General features: G+C 26.4%; 1 protein-coding gene across 5 annotated transcripts in view; it reads right to left on the bottom strand.

Annotated features, from left to right (window-relative positions):
- The window catches only part of LOC103571641 (phosphatase and actin regulator 2), a 167,416-nt gene that overhangs the window by 97,515 nt on the left and 49,827 nt on the right, over positions 1 to 20,074 (bottom strand). For 2 of the 5 annotated variants that reach the window (XM_008549869.2, XM_008549870.2), the window contains exon 2: positions 17,943 to 18,905. The exons of 2 other annotated variants lie outside the window; for them this stretch is intronic. In XM_008549869.2, coding sequence (XP_008548091.1) covers positions 17,943 to 18,330 — 388 coding nt within the window. In that variant the 5' untranslated portion in view covers positions 18,331 to 18,905. The remainder of the gene's footprint in view (positions 1 to 17,942; positions 18,906 to 20,074) is intronic. One more of the 5 variants, XM_053737123.1, reaches the window with a different exon arrangement.

Below are 20,074 nucleotides of genomic sequence, written 5' to 3'. Positions count from 1 at the left end.
GAAAAATAAATAATTGGTTTTTACTTGAAATAATTTGTCATCAGTTTTTTCATAGAAATATTTAATAGTGTGATATAGTTAATGACTTTTTTTATTGTTAAATTCAAATAGTCATGAATAATTATCATAAAACCAATTAAATTGTAAATCTTCACATTGATAGATATTTTAAAATTATTATCGATGAATAATCAATAAATCTAGGAAAATAGGTAAATAAAATATTTTATCAATGATTCATTGAATGCACAACGTATTTGACGTTAAGCAAGACAGGATATTCAGTCGGATTGCCAAGGGACGTGTGATGCATGTCGAGAAGAGACGCATGACATGAACAAATATAAACATATATGTTTGTCTGTTGGATTGAATATGTATAGTAGGCGGAAAGGTTGTAGTGAATGCCAACGCAGTGACGTTTGACTTATAAGTCTATGCTAGTAATATTGTACTCTCTACAGAGGTTGTATTATATACTTGCGCTGAAAGATATGGCGATTATGATATGTTTACTACATATAGTTACAATTTGCTGCCTCGTATCCTCAGCATAAATATACAGGACTTAGTTTCTATTAGACACCGGTCTTATGGCCTTTTCTCAAATAAAATAATCCCTGATAGGTCGATCCTTGCGAAATATTACGCGCAAATTTATATACCCAGCTTACAAATTCAATTATTCGATTAAACTTCAGCAGGTTGAGCTGACTTTTATTGAAGAATAAGCAAATCGAATGAAAACAATATTTTCATACATTTGTACCTTTTTTTATCCAAAATTTTAATTAGCGAGACTGTTCATTAAAAAAATTTTATAAGAAAACAAAATGAAAAGTAAAAAATCTACTGAATCTAGAATTCTTAAATGTTTCGCATAGATGCTAGTATGTCAGCCAAAAATCGCAGGCCACCCCCAGCTATCCCTCAAGCATTCAAATGAAAAATTTTTTGAATTTCCGCTGCCGAATAAACGTTTCGATTTTCAGGTGAATAACTTTTGCTAAATATATTAAAGTATCATATAGCAAATACGTCCGATCAAATTTATATTCATAATAAATAAAATAAATTAAAAGTTGGAAAATTCAAACGCGCTCATTCAAAAAATGACCAATAGATGACGTTCTTATATGAAGGAAAGTATTAGAAAAAAATAAAATAATTACAATAATAAACAAAATGGCAGCTAAATCATCTAATGAATTGCCCTACAAATTTAATTTTTTATCAAAATTACAATTAACTCAAAAGAATTTTGATAGAGTTTCAAAAGAGTTTGCCTGTTTAAGAATTAAAGTGTAATAAAAAATAAAGTAGATCAATCGGTTGTGTATTTTTCAAGTTGTGTTTACCAACAGCCGTACACTGATGGACATCACAGATGTTTTCATTTTTTGTTTTTTCAATCATTACTTCAAAAAAAATCAATTAAAGTCCTGTTCGTTTTATTCATTAATAAAATATCTTTTAAATGGTACGAATTTTGTTCCAGTAAAGCAGATTTGAATAAGTGTAAACACGATTTTCCCGTGAGTGAATCAGCTGGGACTAAGCGTCAGCAGAACACATATTGCTTCGCAATTGAGATGTGCAATTACAAATTTAACTTTTAAATTGTTAAAATAAAGAATATTCATGATACATTTTTTAAATAATCAAACAAAGAATAATTCTAGATAAAAAAAAAAAAAAAAATGAATGAGTTAGTCAGAGAAAGTACTAAATTGGTAATATTGTAAGCATGATGAGCCCACGCATGATCTTCCATAAATTTAGTCCTACACTTCCTACACTCTGAAATGATGATGCAAAGAATAAAAATAATAAATAAATAATGAAAAAAAAAAAAAAAGAAATATGAGGATGAGGATGAGAGAAATGAGATGAGTAACGTTCTGAGCTGGGAGAATGATACGATGAAATGAGTAAAGAGACATATGCATTTGCTATCGTCTTTTTTGCAAACTCAAACAAAACTATACGTGCAGTACTTGACATGTGACTCTATCCTTTTTATTTAGCTGTTGCATTTTATGTTATGTTATGTTACATTATTACTATAACTACGAGTTCTAAACTGAGAACTACAGCAGAACTACATACAAAACTAACGCCAACTAAACTCAACACTTCCAGGTACTGTGTGCACCAGTATCAAGTAATAGAAGTAGTCTACAGTTAGTCGTAAAGAACCACAACTGGATGTAACGAGAGTACTTGCAATTACTTGAGATATTATTTCGTTACAGAGAGTAATTTCCGCTTACTCCCCTTCCTCATAATCACTTCGTCTATTTATGATTAAAAAAAAAAAATTAAGAAAATAATTTTTGCACGATAAATTATAAATTTAATGAGAATACGATATTTCATAAAATTTTTCGCGCAAAAATATATATTTTGTTTAGGCCTTTTTTTTGCCATAAATTTTTTGTTCGTTATCTGATAAAAGTTACTTGAACATGACTGGAAAGTTGCGAGAGTCGATGAATTAATGAAGAAAAAATTATAAGTAAAAAAAAAAAAAATTAAATTTGACTTCCGGTGGAAGTTTTAAAAAATGATTTGTTGGGGTGAAGGAATATCTTATTTTAAAGTTGAATAATTGCTTAAGAATGGCGCGGCAATGTCGATGAGCTTTACAGATAAGTTGGCCGAGAATAAAATAAAATATATATATACATATATAAGCTTATGTATGTATATATATATTTATATGTATAGTATAATGTGTGTTTACTTAGTAGATGAATAGGGTTTTTTGTAATTATGTGTGTTGTCAAGGAGAAACTGCAGCACCCAAAATCTACGATCTGGCAATCGGGCGCGAGATCGACTCAGAATCTATTTTTGTCTCCGCGGTCGACGGGGTAAACACTCGTCGAGGCTGCTGCAATATCAACGACCCTGCTCGCTACAAGTATGACGCGGTCAAGGTTTATTCAATTTACTTTTTTCCGGTTTTTACTTCACTCGTATCGTTTAAATTATTTATAAAATATTTATTGCCAAAGTGTTTTATTAAATTTTTTTTTTTTTTAAATTACTCGAGTATAAATTTCAAATTTTTTTGTATTGTAAAAAAGTAATAAGCTAATAAATTATTTCGCGATAAAATTTAAAAATGATAAATTTCAAACTACGGGTAACATTGAATTTATTTCATATTATTTTGTGATACCAAACCAGACTTGGCATCTTGGATAATGGAAATTTAAATTACTAAACATTATTAGAAGCTTTTATAATAATAATAGTAATAATATATGATGAGAGACAATGACTAAATTAATGAACAAAAAATTTTGATAAAATAAATTTTTAATTTTACGACATGGATGTTAAAATAAAATTTATTAAAAATGTCTGGTCAAATCAGATTGCGCGTTAATTTTAAATATTATCTTTATGAAAATGAATATCGCGACATTTGATAAATTGAATTTAAAATTTTATTATTAATGATACAAGTTTATAATTGATGGAAATGTGTCAAACTAAAATTAAACTGTTAACAGGCGTCACCAGACCTCGACTGCATTTTATGATTATTTACAACATATTTGTTTACTTTTAATCAACAGTTAAATATCAAACCGTAATTATCATTTCAGATTATCTTTTTTTTTTTCGATGCATTGTAATTTTTAACTTTCTAATAGAAAAATAAATAATTAGTTTTTACTTGAAATAATTTGTCATCAGTTTTTTCATAGAAATATTTAATAGTGTGATATAGTTAATGACTTTTTTTATTGTTAAATTCAAATAGTCATGAATAATTATCATAAAACCAATTAAATTGTAAATCTTCACATTGATAGATATTTTAAAATTATTATCGATGCCACCAAACGGAAATTTAAATAAACACATGAAGAAACTACTATGGCCATAGTAATTTTTCCTATTGTTCATTCCAATTTTCGTCAGGTGGTCAACATGGTCCAGCTTTATTGTGACACTGTACACTGTGAAAAATTTCCATTAAATTTTACTATGGGTGTATTGTAACACCGGACCATAAGAAAACTGGTACAAAATTTACAAGTATCCCATAGTAAACGGTATGCGCAGACGACACAATTGGAACCTATGCGCATACGTTTACTACGGGACACTTGTAAATTTTGTACCAGTTTTCTTATGGTCCGGTGTTACAATACACCCATAGTAAAATTTAATGGAAATTTTTCAGTGTTGCATTTTAAACAAGAATAATTTCTCTTAAAAGGAATAGAAATAAATAATAATAAAATTTATCCGTAAAACATTACTAAAACTTGAATTTACGTGTATAAATAATAGACAAATGAACAAAGTTAAATCCGTAAAGCCGTTAATCGCGGGATGTTCATAGTGAAACCACATCGGTAGCTGTCGAGTTCTAGAATCAAACCGGAAGTTAACTACGGTCGTAAATCGAACTAGTAGTGTATGTATGAAGTTGGTACACGGTAATGAGGTTACAGAGAAGCGAAAAGCAAATAGCGGTGAGAGGGAAATAAAAAAAAAGGATAGAACAAAATGGTAATAAAAAGGGTAGACAGAGAAAGAGTAAAAGAGAGAAATTTGTAACGTTGACTAACTCTCTGGTAAATTGCCATGAGCTTACTTGGATCTCAACTCGTTTCCGTTTGATAATAGCTTAACAATACTGTGGAATGTCGCACGCTGTATCTTCCACTTAGTGGGTCACATACAACTTTAATCTACTCTGACTAAAATAGTTCAAAGAATCTCCCGTGAGTCAGCGAAAAATATATTAATTTATTATATATATATATATATATATATATATATATATATATATATGTATATATATATATATATATTTGTTTTAAATAAAATAATAATAATCACTTTTTGGCAACTTTATTAAAAATAATTTATTAGTCATATTTGTAGAGATTATATATATATTTATATATTTCTTACTCATCTTTATTGCTTAAGAACGGTTTTCAGATAATTTTGTCCCAGCTTTTCTCTGAAATAAAAACTCTACACGCAAAATAAAGGCACATACCCAATGCTTTACTCTATGAACTAGCAAAGTGCACTTGAATTTTTTGATAACTTCCATTTGTTTACGAGAAAAGCTTGGACAAAGTTCCTATTTAATGTACAAGTGCAACAGAGATAGTACCGTTTATCCAGTTGAGTGCGAATAGAGAAACAAATGAAAACGCGTCTTAAGTTGATTCTAAAAGACTTCAAAGAATTAGCAAAGGAATTTTATCAGTACTATAGAGCTAATCTAATAATTTTATAATATTCAACATTTTTCTTTTTTCACTTGACACATAAAAAGTTTTTATTAATTAAATTCATTAAAAGTTTTTTCTCGAAATGATTTTAAATATTAAAAAAATCTATTGTTGTACTTAAATATGTACCGTCTTAGTTCAATATTTAATTTGATGTTTAAATAATTTTATTAAAGTATTACAGTTATTTAAATGTATCATGAAAAGTTTTCAGTTATATATCGAACGAATAAATCTGAAGTGACCGTGTTATAAAAAATTAAAATAGTATATTACACACCGAGGGCGGAAAGTAGGGCATATCAATTTTTTGCAACTCCTGCTTTGAAAGTTCAATTTCTAAACGCTGTAAGTAATTTCGAAAGCTTCAAATATATTTAGCCTTTCATACATTTTTACTTAACCTCACTTGTGCACACGATTGTCAAATTATTCGCTCTTTAGTCCACATGTAGCATAAGTTACTATTTTACCAGACCTACACCTGAAAGTTTAAATTTTTGTCTCTGTTTGGGAGAGAAATGGCGCATGCGCTAATTTTTATCATTCGTTTCTTCATGAAAGAAAAGAACAATTTTCTTCCGTCTAAACAAGGCAGAACTATAAACTTTCGATGCAAATATAGTAAAAAAATCGGATTTCAAAAAAACGCGGGAATAATTTTTTTCGATTTAAATATTTAGTTTTTCTTAATAAAGTTTTCGATGAAGTTCTTTAAATATTGTTATGATTTTTTCTTTTCAATGGCAAAATAAAAGTCAAATAATATGATAATGTTAATATTCAAGTTTTTAAAAAATAGACGTTAAAGTTTTCTGTTAATTATCTCGGTTGTTAATTAGCAAGAAAAATATAGATTATGTGTTGGTAAATTTCGTAGAATAAAGTTTGTTTTCAGAGTTACAATTAATTTATACGATAGACTTTAAGTTGAGACGGAATAGAATGTAAACAAAGTGTATAGTTTAATTAAATATAAATTAACCCCTGGATTGTGTATCACAGAGTCTAAATACGTGAAGTTAATTATAATTTTTTGATCAGCGTGTAACAAATTAAGATAGAAGTTAATTTAGAAGTCAGTATTTATTGCATGTAATTTATTCAACTTTTACTTAATGTAAAATAAAATTAAAATATAATTAATTACAGAACAATAACTATTGAAACTTCAACACAGACAATTAGTTACTCAACTTCCGGAGCCATCTTCAGAAAGTCTATTTTTTTTTTATAGATGATGAATTTTTCTAATCATTTGCCAATTTAAGAATAATTCAATAATTTCCTTTTGGACGACTTAAAATTGTAATATTTTTTCTAATCATTTAATTTTTCATCAAGTGTAAGTAGAGCTCAGACAAGATGATCAAAATTTTCTCAACTTGAATCGAGTAATTCGAAAAGTTGCAAGTAATTCGAAAACTTTCAGATAATTCTAAAATTGACGAATAATTCGAATGGTTACGAAGTTTTAAGGAGGTTCGACCGACACTAGCGAGTCAAAGTAGTGTTTGAATTTTTTTGTTTTCTAAATTCTCCTAATAGTTATGAAAATTCATTATTTTAATTTATAATAATATATCGAATTTATAAATTAATATTTATTACTTATTTAATTAAAGAAAGTAATGGAATGACTTGGTTATTTTTGACTGATATGATTTAATAAAAAGATTTGGCAACAGCGCGTTTTAACTTCTTACACATCGATATTCAAATTTAAGCGGGAAAAATTTATTTCTAATCTCGTCGCTCTTTTTAATGTATTTCTATCTTTGTTTTTTCTCTCAGCTGCTTTCGCGACGTTGTCAAACCCTCAATAATGTGTATCTCTGTCGATGAACGAGATTAAATAATAAAGTTTAACTTTAATTATTTAAATAATTACAACGGTAACACTATATTGTTAAAATCTTATCATATTCTAAAAATATTCGAGGTTATGGCATGTGGTTTTTTATTTCTTAAACTTGGGAGGTTAATAATGAAAAAAATCGAATAAGTCATGACGGAAGCTTGTCCGCCATAAGAGCCTGTGTATAAGAACTTTAAAAGCGTCATTTTTAAATCTTTTTTTCTAAAAAACTAGACGGTGGGTCGTATTCAAATTTTGCAAATACATAGATAAAGTACTTCTTTACATGTATACTAAGTTTCAAATCTTAAAGTTGGAAAATCTTTTTTACATTAGATTCAGTCGAACCTCCTTAAATAAATAACTCGTACATTTACACCATTGGTGCTGTGAATTTTTAAATTGACAATCCAAAATTTAACACCGTGCCTGGTGTAAATTACACACCAGTATTAAATACTTCAACACCGAATCATTTAAACTAAACTACAGATTGAAAATTTTTCACAGTGCATGCAATATTATTCATTTGAAATAGGTTCTTTCTTTTGGTCATAAATTAAGAGCTTCCAATTTTTTGAAATATTACCCGTTGATTATAAAAAAAATTAATGAAAATAAAAAATTTTCATTGTAATTGTTAGCAAATTTTATTATTATATTTATCTAATAGTAAAGACCTGACAAGAATACCATCCAAGAAAAATATTAAAAAACCACTTTATACGCATTCTTCTTTCTATATATATTTAAATTTCTTTCATTGAAATAAAATGCCAAGTTGAGATTGAAAAAGTCAACATTGTAATTTATTTCTTGATCGCGCAAGAATTCCATCGATAAGCTATACTATGATATTATAAATCCTATACTATATACTATACTGTATATTATGAACAAGACACTACCACACAATATATATATTTATAAGTATAAATAAAATAAAAAGAGTAAAGAGGACGATGCGTGACGTAACAAATAATTAGCTTGTGTCTGCTTACGAGAGTATAAAAAGATGTATCGCGTGTTAAAACAAAGCTACTTTTAATTTACGATTTAAGTACACAGACTTTAAAAATAAAAAATCTAACAATAAATAATAATTATAAAAAAAAAAAAAAAAAAAAAAAAAAACAGTATGTGCAGGAAAAAAAATTCACTTCATACCAATCTAAGTGTATTTTATTGCACTTAAAAAATTTCTATGTACTTAATGCATTAATTTGATACATTGTTAAGCTTAATGAGTGCAAGTGTTACTCGAAAGCCCTTTGTACAGAGCATTCAACTCGAGTATAATTACCCAAGAGTTATTCAGCTTAATTTATTGATATTTAGAATAAAATAATCTATCGTGAATAAAAATAAAAACTAATTACGAGCCATAAAGAATTTTTGTTTTTTATTTAAATATAGTTTAGTGAAAAGATAAAATTAATAAGAAAAAAAAATATATGACGTAATAGCTGTAAAGATAGTACAATAATTGTTTATATACATAAGCTTAGCCCTCTGTCAAGTGTAATGACCGCGAGTCATGAGCGAAAGTTGAATCTCAGTAGAGTAGTACAGAGAATACAACACTGAGAATAATATTATTATAAAATCTCTCACGATATCACGCACTCGCAATATTACTCCTGGGAAATATATTTCAAACAACTGGATAATTTTTGTATTTTATCATTTCTGAATTTCATACTAAAAATTACTTTCTGGGTAAAATTACTTATTTTAAATTATCATATATATAATGATGCAAAAATATTTATGATTGTAATAAAAAAAAAAAAAAAAAAAACATTTTTAGATTTATTATTTTTTTCGCCAATGGAATATTTTTTTTAATAATGAATTTTTCTACAATTGTGAAAGTAAATAGTCAAAAATTTAACAAATTTATATGGACATACATATACTTTTTTTTTATAATAAATTGCAATTTGTTTTTCATTTCGAATTAAAAAAAAATTCATTTCGTAATGAATTAAAATTTGAATTTTATTATAAATTTATCACAATAAGTTTTGAAAAATATTTTTTTATTATTATCGAAGTTACGAATTATTTATATTGAATCGAATAATTCAATTCGATACAAATTTCGAATTTTTTTTGTTAATGACATATCATTTTTTTTTAATAATTCAAATTTTCGTCAGAAATAAATAGAGCTCAGACTCGAATTTACGAAGTTATTATTTTTAATTACTTTAAAAAACTAAACTCTATTAAAGAAGAATCTTATATTTGAAAGCTGATCAGAATTTTCTTAATTTGAATCGAGTAACTCGAAAAGTTGCAAGTAGTTCGAAAACTTGGATAATTCGAAAATTAACGAATAATTCGAAGAGTTTCGAATTATTCGATTCGAACACAATTCGCAGACCCCTTCATTAAAAGTTCTTAGTATGTTAAACTAAACAAAATTTTTAATTGAAGAGTTTAAATGTAAATGCAGCCTACTCGCTTGTCACACCATATATTCCGTCTTGCCCCTGGGAGCCATTTGTTACGAAAAAAATAATAAAATAAAAATTTATGCATATAAAAAAAGCAAAATCCTTTTTTTTTTTTAACAGAATGTTGATGTCAATATATATATATATATATATATGCACAAGTACTAAGTCACCCTGAATGGCCGTCAAGTGCAAATCGATCCCATTGGGGTAGGTCCTTCTACCCTCGCGTGCACAAGCTTCGTTGGATATATTCCACCCCATTCCATCTTGTACACCCGTTCTAAGGTCGTTTGGAAGATCCAATACTCGGCAGTTATTTAAAAAAAAAAAAAAAAAAAAAAAAATCGAACAAAAAAATGAAAATCAAGAAACTGCAGTTAGAATTGAACGGAACAAACGATCCTTTGTATGAGTTTTGTATAGACTCAATATTAAATATATATATATATATATATATATATATATATATATATATATATATATATATATATATATTCAATAGATTACAAGGTCTTATCATCAATTAAATAAATTACGATGACAATTATCTCAAGTGTAATTCAAAAACGATAAAATACTTAACTATTATCATTTAATTTTTATGAAAGAGATTATATTATATTTAAATAAAAAAATAATTTTTAATTCTGTTATTATTGTTATTTTTAAATACTTCAATAAAATAAATTATAATAAGCTATTATTAAAAACGATAATATAAACCGTCAAGCTATGTTAAGTACTTATTGTCATTATTTTTAACAGCTTCCAATTTCTATCTGCGTTAGCTGAGCAAAAAAAAAAAAAAATATATATATATATATATATAAATTTATATGAACATGAGTAAAAGTGAGATATAATAACGAGGAAAATTGAGATAGAGAAACTCTCTTTGATCCAGTTTCATTTATAGTTATAATGTATATGACACAAACACTCGTTTCTGTCTGGAAAATTGTGAGAAACAGAGAAAATCAACTCGAGTTAAAGCTAAAGAAAATAAAAAATAAAAAACAAAGCAAAATATAAACTACTTTCATTAACTTTATAATAATATTTTTTTATTTAATTAAATATGTATATACATATTTTTTTACTTTTCATAAACGGTCTTTATATAAGAAGCTAATTGGTGTATAATTAAGTCATTAATAAAAATAGTGTATGATTGATTAACTGTAGTTGTTATAAATAAAAATTCATATGATAATTTATTTTGTAAATAAATTCATTACTATATGGAATGTAAAATTGTTGGCGCGCCAAAAACTTTAAACTCCACTAAAATCTAACATTTTTTACTAATAAACAATAAAAAAAAAGGTAAATTAAAATAAAAATGTAGTTAAGATGATAAAGAATTTTACGTAAAGCAAAAAGATGCCAAAAATTTTTTGGCTGGCCGAATTTTTTCTTTGAATAGAATTTTTCGAAATGTTTACATTAAACCGATAAAAAATTTAATTTTATGAATGTTCAGCAAAAAAAAATAAAACGTTATTGTTTTTTTCCTCATTCGAGTGTAAATTTTTTGAAAAAATATGAAAATAAATGTGGAAAAAATAGACAATCCAAAATATAGGATAGAAGTACCGTTTCCGGCCACGTTAGTGCCGGTTTTGGACACTTGAAGAATTATAAAATGAAATAATTTGTAAAAGACGTAATGATAATTAATTTTTAAAAAATGTAAAAAGATACTTTTATCCCATTATTAAAATGGTACTTTTATGGTACATTTTTTCATTAATTATAACTACCCTGGTACAAAAAACATATTAGTCTTACCAATGTGTACGCCTTAGTTGTAGGTGGCGGGATTTCTAGTTTTTAGCCGAAATCTCTGGCCAATTACTGGTTTGAAATCGAGTAAAGTCTAGATTATTTTTACTAAGGTAAAATAAAGTATTAAATGTCCAAAAATGGAGCAGTGGCCACAAATGGTACCTCTACCCTATCTAGTTCCAATTTTCAAATGGTTATCAAAAGAAATTTGATTCCATCAAAAAATTTGTTATTTTTGAGTAAAGTAATTTTAAAAAAGTGAACGAAATAGAGGTTTGCAATAATAATAAAAAGTCATTTTTTTTACGATAGAACACGAAAAATATGAGTTTTCAATTCAAATTTTTTTTAATTTTGGATGTAACTGAAAATCGGAACGTTTTTCGCGCAACGAAAAAAAGAAATTGGAAGGTAAAAAATCTACTGAATGACATCCTGAAATGTTTCGCATATAAATGCTGTTCTGTCAGCTGAAAATCTTAGACTAGTTGCGACCTCCAAAACTACCTCTCAAGAAGTAAAATTAGATGAAGTTTTTTCACTTCCATTCGGATTTCCAAGTGCATAAATTTTTGAAAACCAATTTTCGTACACTATTTAATGAAATTTTTCCAAAAAATATATCAGTATTACCTGAGAAAATTTCACTTTACTTAAGAGTAAGAAGAGCGTCTGAAATAGCTTATAAATAACCGGGTTGTACCGTCAGATTATTTTTTCGAGGATATGAATAGAAGGCACCTGCGTATGTGAAAAAGATTTTTTAACATAATCAGCACAAAGCCACATGACACACCTTGTGCGTCTGGCAGGGATGAAACAGGAATGAAGAGAACAAGTATTATATAGAGTATGTACTATATATATATATATATATATATATATATATATATATATATATATATATATATATATATATATACACTAGTAGTATTATATGGTATAGAGGGTGTATGGAAAATTACGAACAGACGGTGAAGCTGCTGTGCGTTACGATCGATAAATGGTTGTCCTGCGCTTCTCAAAATATATACATATATTTCATATATAATCACAGGTGCATTTTAAATTTCCATAGATTTTATTTAAATGCAACGAATAAATTTTCCAAGTGGTTAATTTTGTCACTATTATTGTGAGTATAAAAAATTTTCCAATAATACGTCAAAATAATAAATTACTGATAATTGGGGAAAAAAAAAGTTTTATTTAAAATTATGAAACTTTTCTTGTTATAAAAGTTTATTTATCTATTTCTGTGTAAATAAGCTATTGGAAGGTCAATAATAACAGTGATTATAAATTTTTCTTTATAGTCCGTAATGATAATGTATGTAAATGGTAACGTAATTATTGAATAATACACATGACTCAATGCAATAAGAAGATTCCTACTCTATTCTTCATGTATAATTAATTTCTCACCTAACAAAGAATTACTATATACGATTAATGATGTTAAGTTTTATTTTTCATACTTTTTATTACACTGTACAGTTGTGTTAGTTGTGCAACAGTAATGGAAGATAGAGACATATCCGGTTTTAATTAATATTTATTCATTTTTTTTTTTTATTCAAGAAATTATTATTAAATGTTGACTTTAATACTTATCAGATGTTATTTGAATTTATTAATGATAAAATATAAAATAATGATTTTTTTCAGGTGAAATAATTTGATTATTCCCGACTCGAAATATTAAACGTTTTGGATATTAAAAACTCAAATTGGCCATTTTTAACTTCTTCAAAGCGTAAATTGGACAATGAAGAACCCGAAACATAATTAAAACCTATTTAGACTTACAATAAAAAAAAAAAACAAGCATACTAATGATTCCGGAAAGTGTCATTACTCGAAAAATTGAATTCCTTGTCTGAGAATGTACATGATTTGTTAGGCCGTCTGTCTTTGGAAAACACCCGTATGATCGACTTTTTGAGCAAACCCATTAACTCTAACCTCAACAAGCATGCGAACGTGATTTCTTCACTCTTATGATATATCTGACCCCCGTTTCAGTCTTTTGAGGATCAAATTTTTTGTAAACGAGCATAGAAATATTTTCGAGCGTAGGAAAGTAGATAGACGAGAAATTGTTTTTTAAAATGGAAATTCGAAAACCCTATTCTTAAATTTGGAAAAGTGAAAATAATGACTATTAACTGTTTACTCATGAAAAGTATGTCATTAATTCAAATAGTGGTATACTTTTCACTGACAATAAGTGACTATTCACTGCCAAACAGTGATTTTCACTAATTCTATTTTAGAGAGTAGAAGTTTTTGCTGATTTTTCATTATTCATCGCTGATTAAAAACTTGAAAATGATTGGTTTTTATAATTCATCACAATCTGGTTATATTTTACTACAAAATAGAATATAATAGTGTCACACGAAACAGTGTTTACTTCTTAAGGTTACTAAAAGTCCATATTCAGCTCACTCTCTAAACATGAATAAGTGAAATAAGTGGATATTCACTAATTCTGAGTGCCAATCGAACCACTTTTTGAAACTAGTGGTTCGGTTTGCATTTGGAATTAGTGAATATTCACTTATTTCACTTATTCATGTTTAGAGAGCAAATGATAATGACCGGCCTATAAGCAAAGAAAGAGATCGGGAAAAGAAAACATCAAGCTTCATCGCAAAGTTACATTTTTGGTGAGATAAAAACATTGAACCTTCATTTTGAATGTTCAATACGTTCAAAACATGGAAAACGTTCAATTTACGTCTAATATGTTGATTCGGGTTAGAGCGGTATAACAATTTTAAAAATGATTAGTTTTGAAGGCTTTGTTTATTCAAAAATTAAAATACCATTCAAATGTAATGTATCAAGAAAATTTAATAGTTAAGTATAAATTGCACATAAATATCCAATTTACCCGAAAAAAAAAAAAAAAAAAAAAAAAAAAAAAAAAAAAAAGAAACATTTTTCATTAAAAAATGCCGAAAGTTTTGATGTTTAAAATATTTTCATTGAAGACAATTAAAAAAATATGGTTTGAAAATAAATAAATATTTATATAATTTTTTTTTTTGTTTAATAAATAATAAAACAGTATGGCTCATAAATAATGTGGAAACAATGTCTATGGTATTAAATATTATTGATGGAAAGTTTCCAAAAGGAAAAGACAAGACAAGACAAGACAAGACAAGAGATAAGATAAGATTGTAAGTAAAGAGAAAAAAAAATCGTAAATCCATATCTCAGGATTTAGTCTTAGACTAACAGGTGAACTGGCAGGTAGTGAAATAAAAATTAGGAAGGGATGAAAGGGGGCTGGACCGAAAATGCGGAGTTTTAAATAATAAAAGACCTTGAAAAATTTCAAGACGACCCAGGAAAGCTATATACACTATTTTTTTATTACAATTCCTATAACTCGTAAACCGTAAACTTTAGGGACTAAACTCATAAGACTTTTTTTTTAAAATAACTGAATTTTATATGAAATTTTCTTCAACACTTTTGCCGTATGTTCAATAGTTTACGTCCTGAGAGCTAAAAAAAATATGTTTTTCCTAAAAAAAGAAAAAAAAAAAACAGATTTTCGTGGTTGCTATAAAACAAGCATTTCAAGTTGCAGTGAAAATCATATTGGCTTTTTTGAAAACACTAAATTTTTTTCAAATAACAACAAAAGACACTAAGGTACCACGAAATGCGAATAGTTGATGTTTTTAAAAAATAAAATTAATTTAATTGCTTTTCAAACGAGAAAACTTTTAGACACGACGGAAAATACTTAAAATTAAAAATTAATTTTTCAGAAAATTTATATCAAGACGAAAACAATAATATTTTAATGTGTCGGCGAATAAAAAATGAATGATTGTTTCAAACAAAGCACTCCAATATATAAATATAGATTAGGGCCGCTCGAAAAAAGTTTTAATGTTTTTTCCCGCTTTCACTTTTTGAAAAGTTGGATGGTAAAGAATACATTTTAGCTCGAAAACTTAAGTTCAAAAAGTTGTTCAAAACTTGCAATTTTTCGAATTCTTGATATATTTCAACAATATCTAAAAGTTCAAATTTTGAGATGAAATTTTCATAGCAAGAAAAAAATCTAAAATACAACTATTCTTAAAAAACGTTTTAAAATTTCTCAAATTTTCGACCACAAAATAATGAGATTTTTTTTCCTACCATACACTAAATTTTTAACAGGTATAAAAAAAAATCACATTTTCTTTTGAGCTGCCTTAATATATATTTGATACAAACATATCAAAATTAATTATCGCAAGCTTCAAAAGATGAATATTCCCCAGTATAATCAAACTTGACAACTAAATACATATCAAATAAGCTTTATACTCTACATACTCTCAATTTAGTTGAGAATGGCAACATATATGTCCAGTACAGGCACAGTACACATTAGATCGGGTGATGCTGTCCAGACTGCCGGCTCCTGCCTCAATGAATGATTTCCGCCAGCGCTGTTGCCATTTATCTGAACCCTTTCCCATCCGTGCTATCTCTCGCGTGGTCAGCGAAATTTTGTTTTATTTAAAGTTTAAAATAACGCTTCATTTTAGTTTATTATTTTTTATAATAATTTATTCACAATAACAACCGATTACTTGGTAAAATACTTGTAGATAATTGTAAAAATATATACTTGTCTTTTATATTTCATCATTACCGTGGGTATTTACTATATATTTACTGTAATAATTAATTTATCCTCACGGTCTCGGCAACGTCGCGTACCGTGTAGTTGCAATTGTGATGCAATCTATACGATACTTTATAAACTCCCATGAGTCAAGAGAGTATTCGTAAATTGTACATTCACATATATATACATATAGATATATGAATGAGTCAGTTGAATTTATTCGTAATTATATATCATATATAAATACTTATTTATCTTTAGTACATAAGTAAATATACTTAATATATGTATGTATATATATATATATATACATATATATATAAGTTATGTAATTTAAATTGATTTTTAATTTCATGTTTTCTATACTATAAATAAATATCAAATTAATAAATTAATCTAATAGTTTTGATATAAATTAGTCAAGTTTTGAAAGTAATTGACATTAAAAATATATATATATATATATATATATTATTAAAAATATATCAACTTTGGTGTTTACTTCTTGAGTGCTTTAACTTCAGCAAGAATCAAAATATAAAAAAAGTTAAGAAGAAAATAACAAGTAACTTGTTACGTTCATTCTATTATTTAACGTGCTTTTTCCGATAAATAAAGTTTTTAAAAAAAAAAAATTCCAAGATAATAAACTTAAGCATACAGATGTATAAAATGAAAAGTTAACTTGTTTTCGGTGATTAAACCATTGTAGTTTAATGTGCGCACTAATAATACGAAATGACGGTCAGTTTTTTACTTCTATTCAGTCAATAACAATTGACAAGCAATTGCTCGTTAATTGACATCACTTTTTATTCTTTTTAAAATGCGCGCTAAAATTCAAATTATAATATAGAAGAAATATTTAAATATTTAAAATTATTGAAGCAAAATCATAATTATTTTATTATAATTGCATTCTTAAAACAGAACACAGTAAAAAATTTGAATTTGTAGTAATTACGGATTTTATTTCAATCTGAATTTTCAAACTCCGAGTTCCGAAGCATACGGAAGTAAATAAGGAGTTCGTTTTACAACAGAGTGATCTGAATTTTATTTAAATTCGCATTCACTCCAATTCGCATTCATAATCCAGTCGAAACTCCGAAATTTGTGACATATCTCGAAATTTTGTGCAAATTCGACTGGAAGTCTATGATGTTACCCACAATTACCCCCCCCCCCCCCCCAAATGAAAAAGTTATCACCCTAGAATTTAATAAGAAAAAAAATAAAAAAAACTTCCAAAAACAGATTTTTCGCAAATATTTCATAAACAACAAAAAATTTGTGAAAAACTTTCAAACAAAAGTTGTAGAGAAAAAAAATCCACATAAAAAAGTATCAGATCTTTTTTTTGTATCTATGAAAAATCACTTTAGACTACTCGTGATACTGAAGTTAGCCACCGTCTAATAATTTTTAGATTTTTTTATAACCGAAAAATTACAAAAAAAAAATATTTCAAAAAATTGCACCACTAGTTTTTTTAATTTTCTACAAGTGCATATTTTTAGATTTTTTTTTTTTTTATAATTGTCTGTTAACTTTAGAATCATATTTACTATCCTAATTTTTTATGATCCTGAAGTTAACGAACAATTAACAATTTTTTGATTTCTTTTTCAAAAATTTAAATTAAATTAAAAAAAAAAAACTAAAAATATGCACTTGTAGAAAATTAATAAATCTACAGGTGCAATTTTTTGAAATATTTTTTTTTTTAATGTATTGTCCTAAAAAAAATCAAAAAGTTATTGTACGATAGCTAACCTCAGAATCATAATTTTTTATTATTACTAAAGTACTGTTATTAAATTAAAAAGAAAAAAAATGGCCAATGGCCAGTTTTGAAATTTGAAATTGATAAAAAAAAATGACAATAAATAAATGACAATACTTACCAATAACAACAGTATTAGCAGCAACTTCCTTAGCCGCAGCAGCCGCAGCCGCTGGTCCATGCGCCAAAAAATCACTAAGCGAAAGTGACGACGCTATTATCTGTCTTTTTTCTTCAAAATTAAGATAATCCAAACTATTGCTACGTTGTGGTCCAGCGGACACTATCGTCACCGTTTTAGTCATCATTTGATGATGATACTGATTATGTTGCTGTTGCTGGTGTTGATGTTGATGCTGATGCTCCTGATGTTGATGATTTTGTTGATAGTGTTGATTGTTTGTTTCATTGTTACTCGAATGTGTTAAATTATTATTTGATTTTTCATTAGTATCTTGTAATCCAGACGATGGCATTAGGAATAAACCACCGGTCAAACGAATCGACATTTCATTTACTATTTAAAATCGATTTTTAAAATTTAAAACCGGCGCTTTTTTAAAATAAGCTCACCGGTTACCCATTTAAATCACCAGTACTACACATTTTTATTTTATAATTAATATTTATGGTCCCTTTGGTATTGTTTTTATTTCGCGGTTATAAATTGTCCTTTACTTGCTTTTACTCATTGTCTTTAATATTGTTTGAGGTAGTCATTGTTATGTTTCCAAGAATACAAGATACTTTGTATGTATATATATTTATATTAACACTTCTTTTTTTTCCTCCTCGTTCTTTCACGTTTGTTTAAATTAAAATTATACATTCTCGATTTATCAACACGTAGAAGCTACATACTTGTTTTAATTTACATACAACCGGATTTATAATTACATTTAATATGTAATGTTAGCTTTATAATTATTCAATTATTTATTTTTTTATAATTTAATTTATTTAATAAAGTATTTTAATTTTTTTTTAAATTTGTTGCAGTTTATAATCACGAGTTGCGTTAATTATTAGTTGGCACACATGATGACACTGGAAAAATTTTTTGTTGATCCAGCAAACGTGCCCTCTACAAACAATTTATTATTTTTTTTTCTTATTATTATAATTATTATTATAAACAAAATGTTTGTTTAAAATAATATGTTTTTATTTATGAATTAAATTTAAAGATTTGTTTGGTAATTAAATTAATTAAAAAAAAAAAAAATTAGGTTCGAATTCATGATACTAAAGTTAGCAGAGGTCTAATAATTTTTGGTTTTTCTTTTAAATGATAAATTTAAATAATTTTGAAGTTGGCAGACAGTTTACAATTTTCAAATTTTTTTTTCAAAAATTTAATTAAAAAAAAACTAAGATATGCACATGTATAAAATTAAAAAAAACTATAGGTGCAATTTTTTAAAAACTTTTTGTTTTTTTAATAATTGATAGTTTTTCAAAAATCCAAAAGTTATAAGATGTGGGCTAACTATAATACTGAAGCTAACCAACGTCTAAAAGTCATTGAAATTTTTTTAAAAACAATAAATAATAAAAAAAAAAACATTTAAAAAAATTGTGCTTAGAGTTTTGTTAGTTTTCTATATGTGCATATTTTCAAATTTTTTTTTTTTAAATTGGTTTGTTTAAAAAAATAATCTGAAAATTTTTAATTGTCTACTAACTTCAGTATCATTAAATTTAAACGAGTGTGAATGTAACAGACATCAGACAAATTTAAAATTGTAAATAAATAGAGTAAATAATTTAAAAAAATAATATTTTTAAAAAACTTATTAATTTAAAAATTTTTGAAATGCGCATTTTTGAAAAATTTTTATTTATTTATTATTCACTTTGTTTATTAATTTCTCTGATGTCTGCAACATTCACATTCATAAATTTAAAAAAAAAATATTTTTTAAAAATTGCACTTATAGTTTTTAAAATTCTCTACATGTGCATATTTTTACTTTTTTTTATTTTTTAAATTTAATTGTTAAAAAAAAATTCGAAAATTTTTAATTGTCTGCTAACTTCAGGATCGTTTAAATTCTATGAATTAATCTCTAGGGAAATTTAATAAAATAAAAAATTACTATCACGAAAATGAACAATTCACATGAGATTTCTATTCGTAAAACTAGAACATGAAATAAAATTATCACTAAAGAAATTTAAACACGAACTGATAAAACAAATTTTTGAAACCACTAAATATTAATTAATTTAAAATTGTACTGGTTAGCCGAC

Source organism: Microplitis demolitor, chromosome 2 (genome assembly GCF_026212275.2).
Source record: "Microplitis demolitor isolate Queensland-Clemson2020A chromosome 2, iyMicDemo2.1a, whole genome shotgun sequence".
NCBI classification, from domain to species: Eukaryota; Metazoa; Arthropoda; class Insecta; order Hymenoptera; family Braconidae; genus Microplitis; species Microplitis demolitor.
This window is presented reverse-complemented; position numbering and strand designations above follow the sequence as displayed.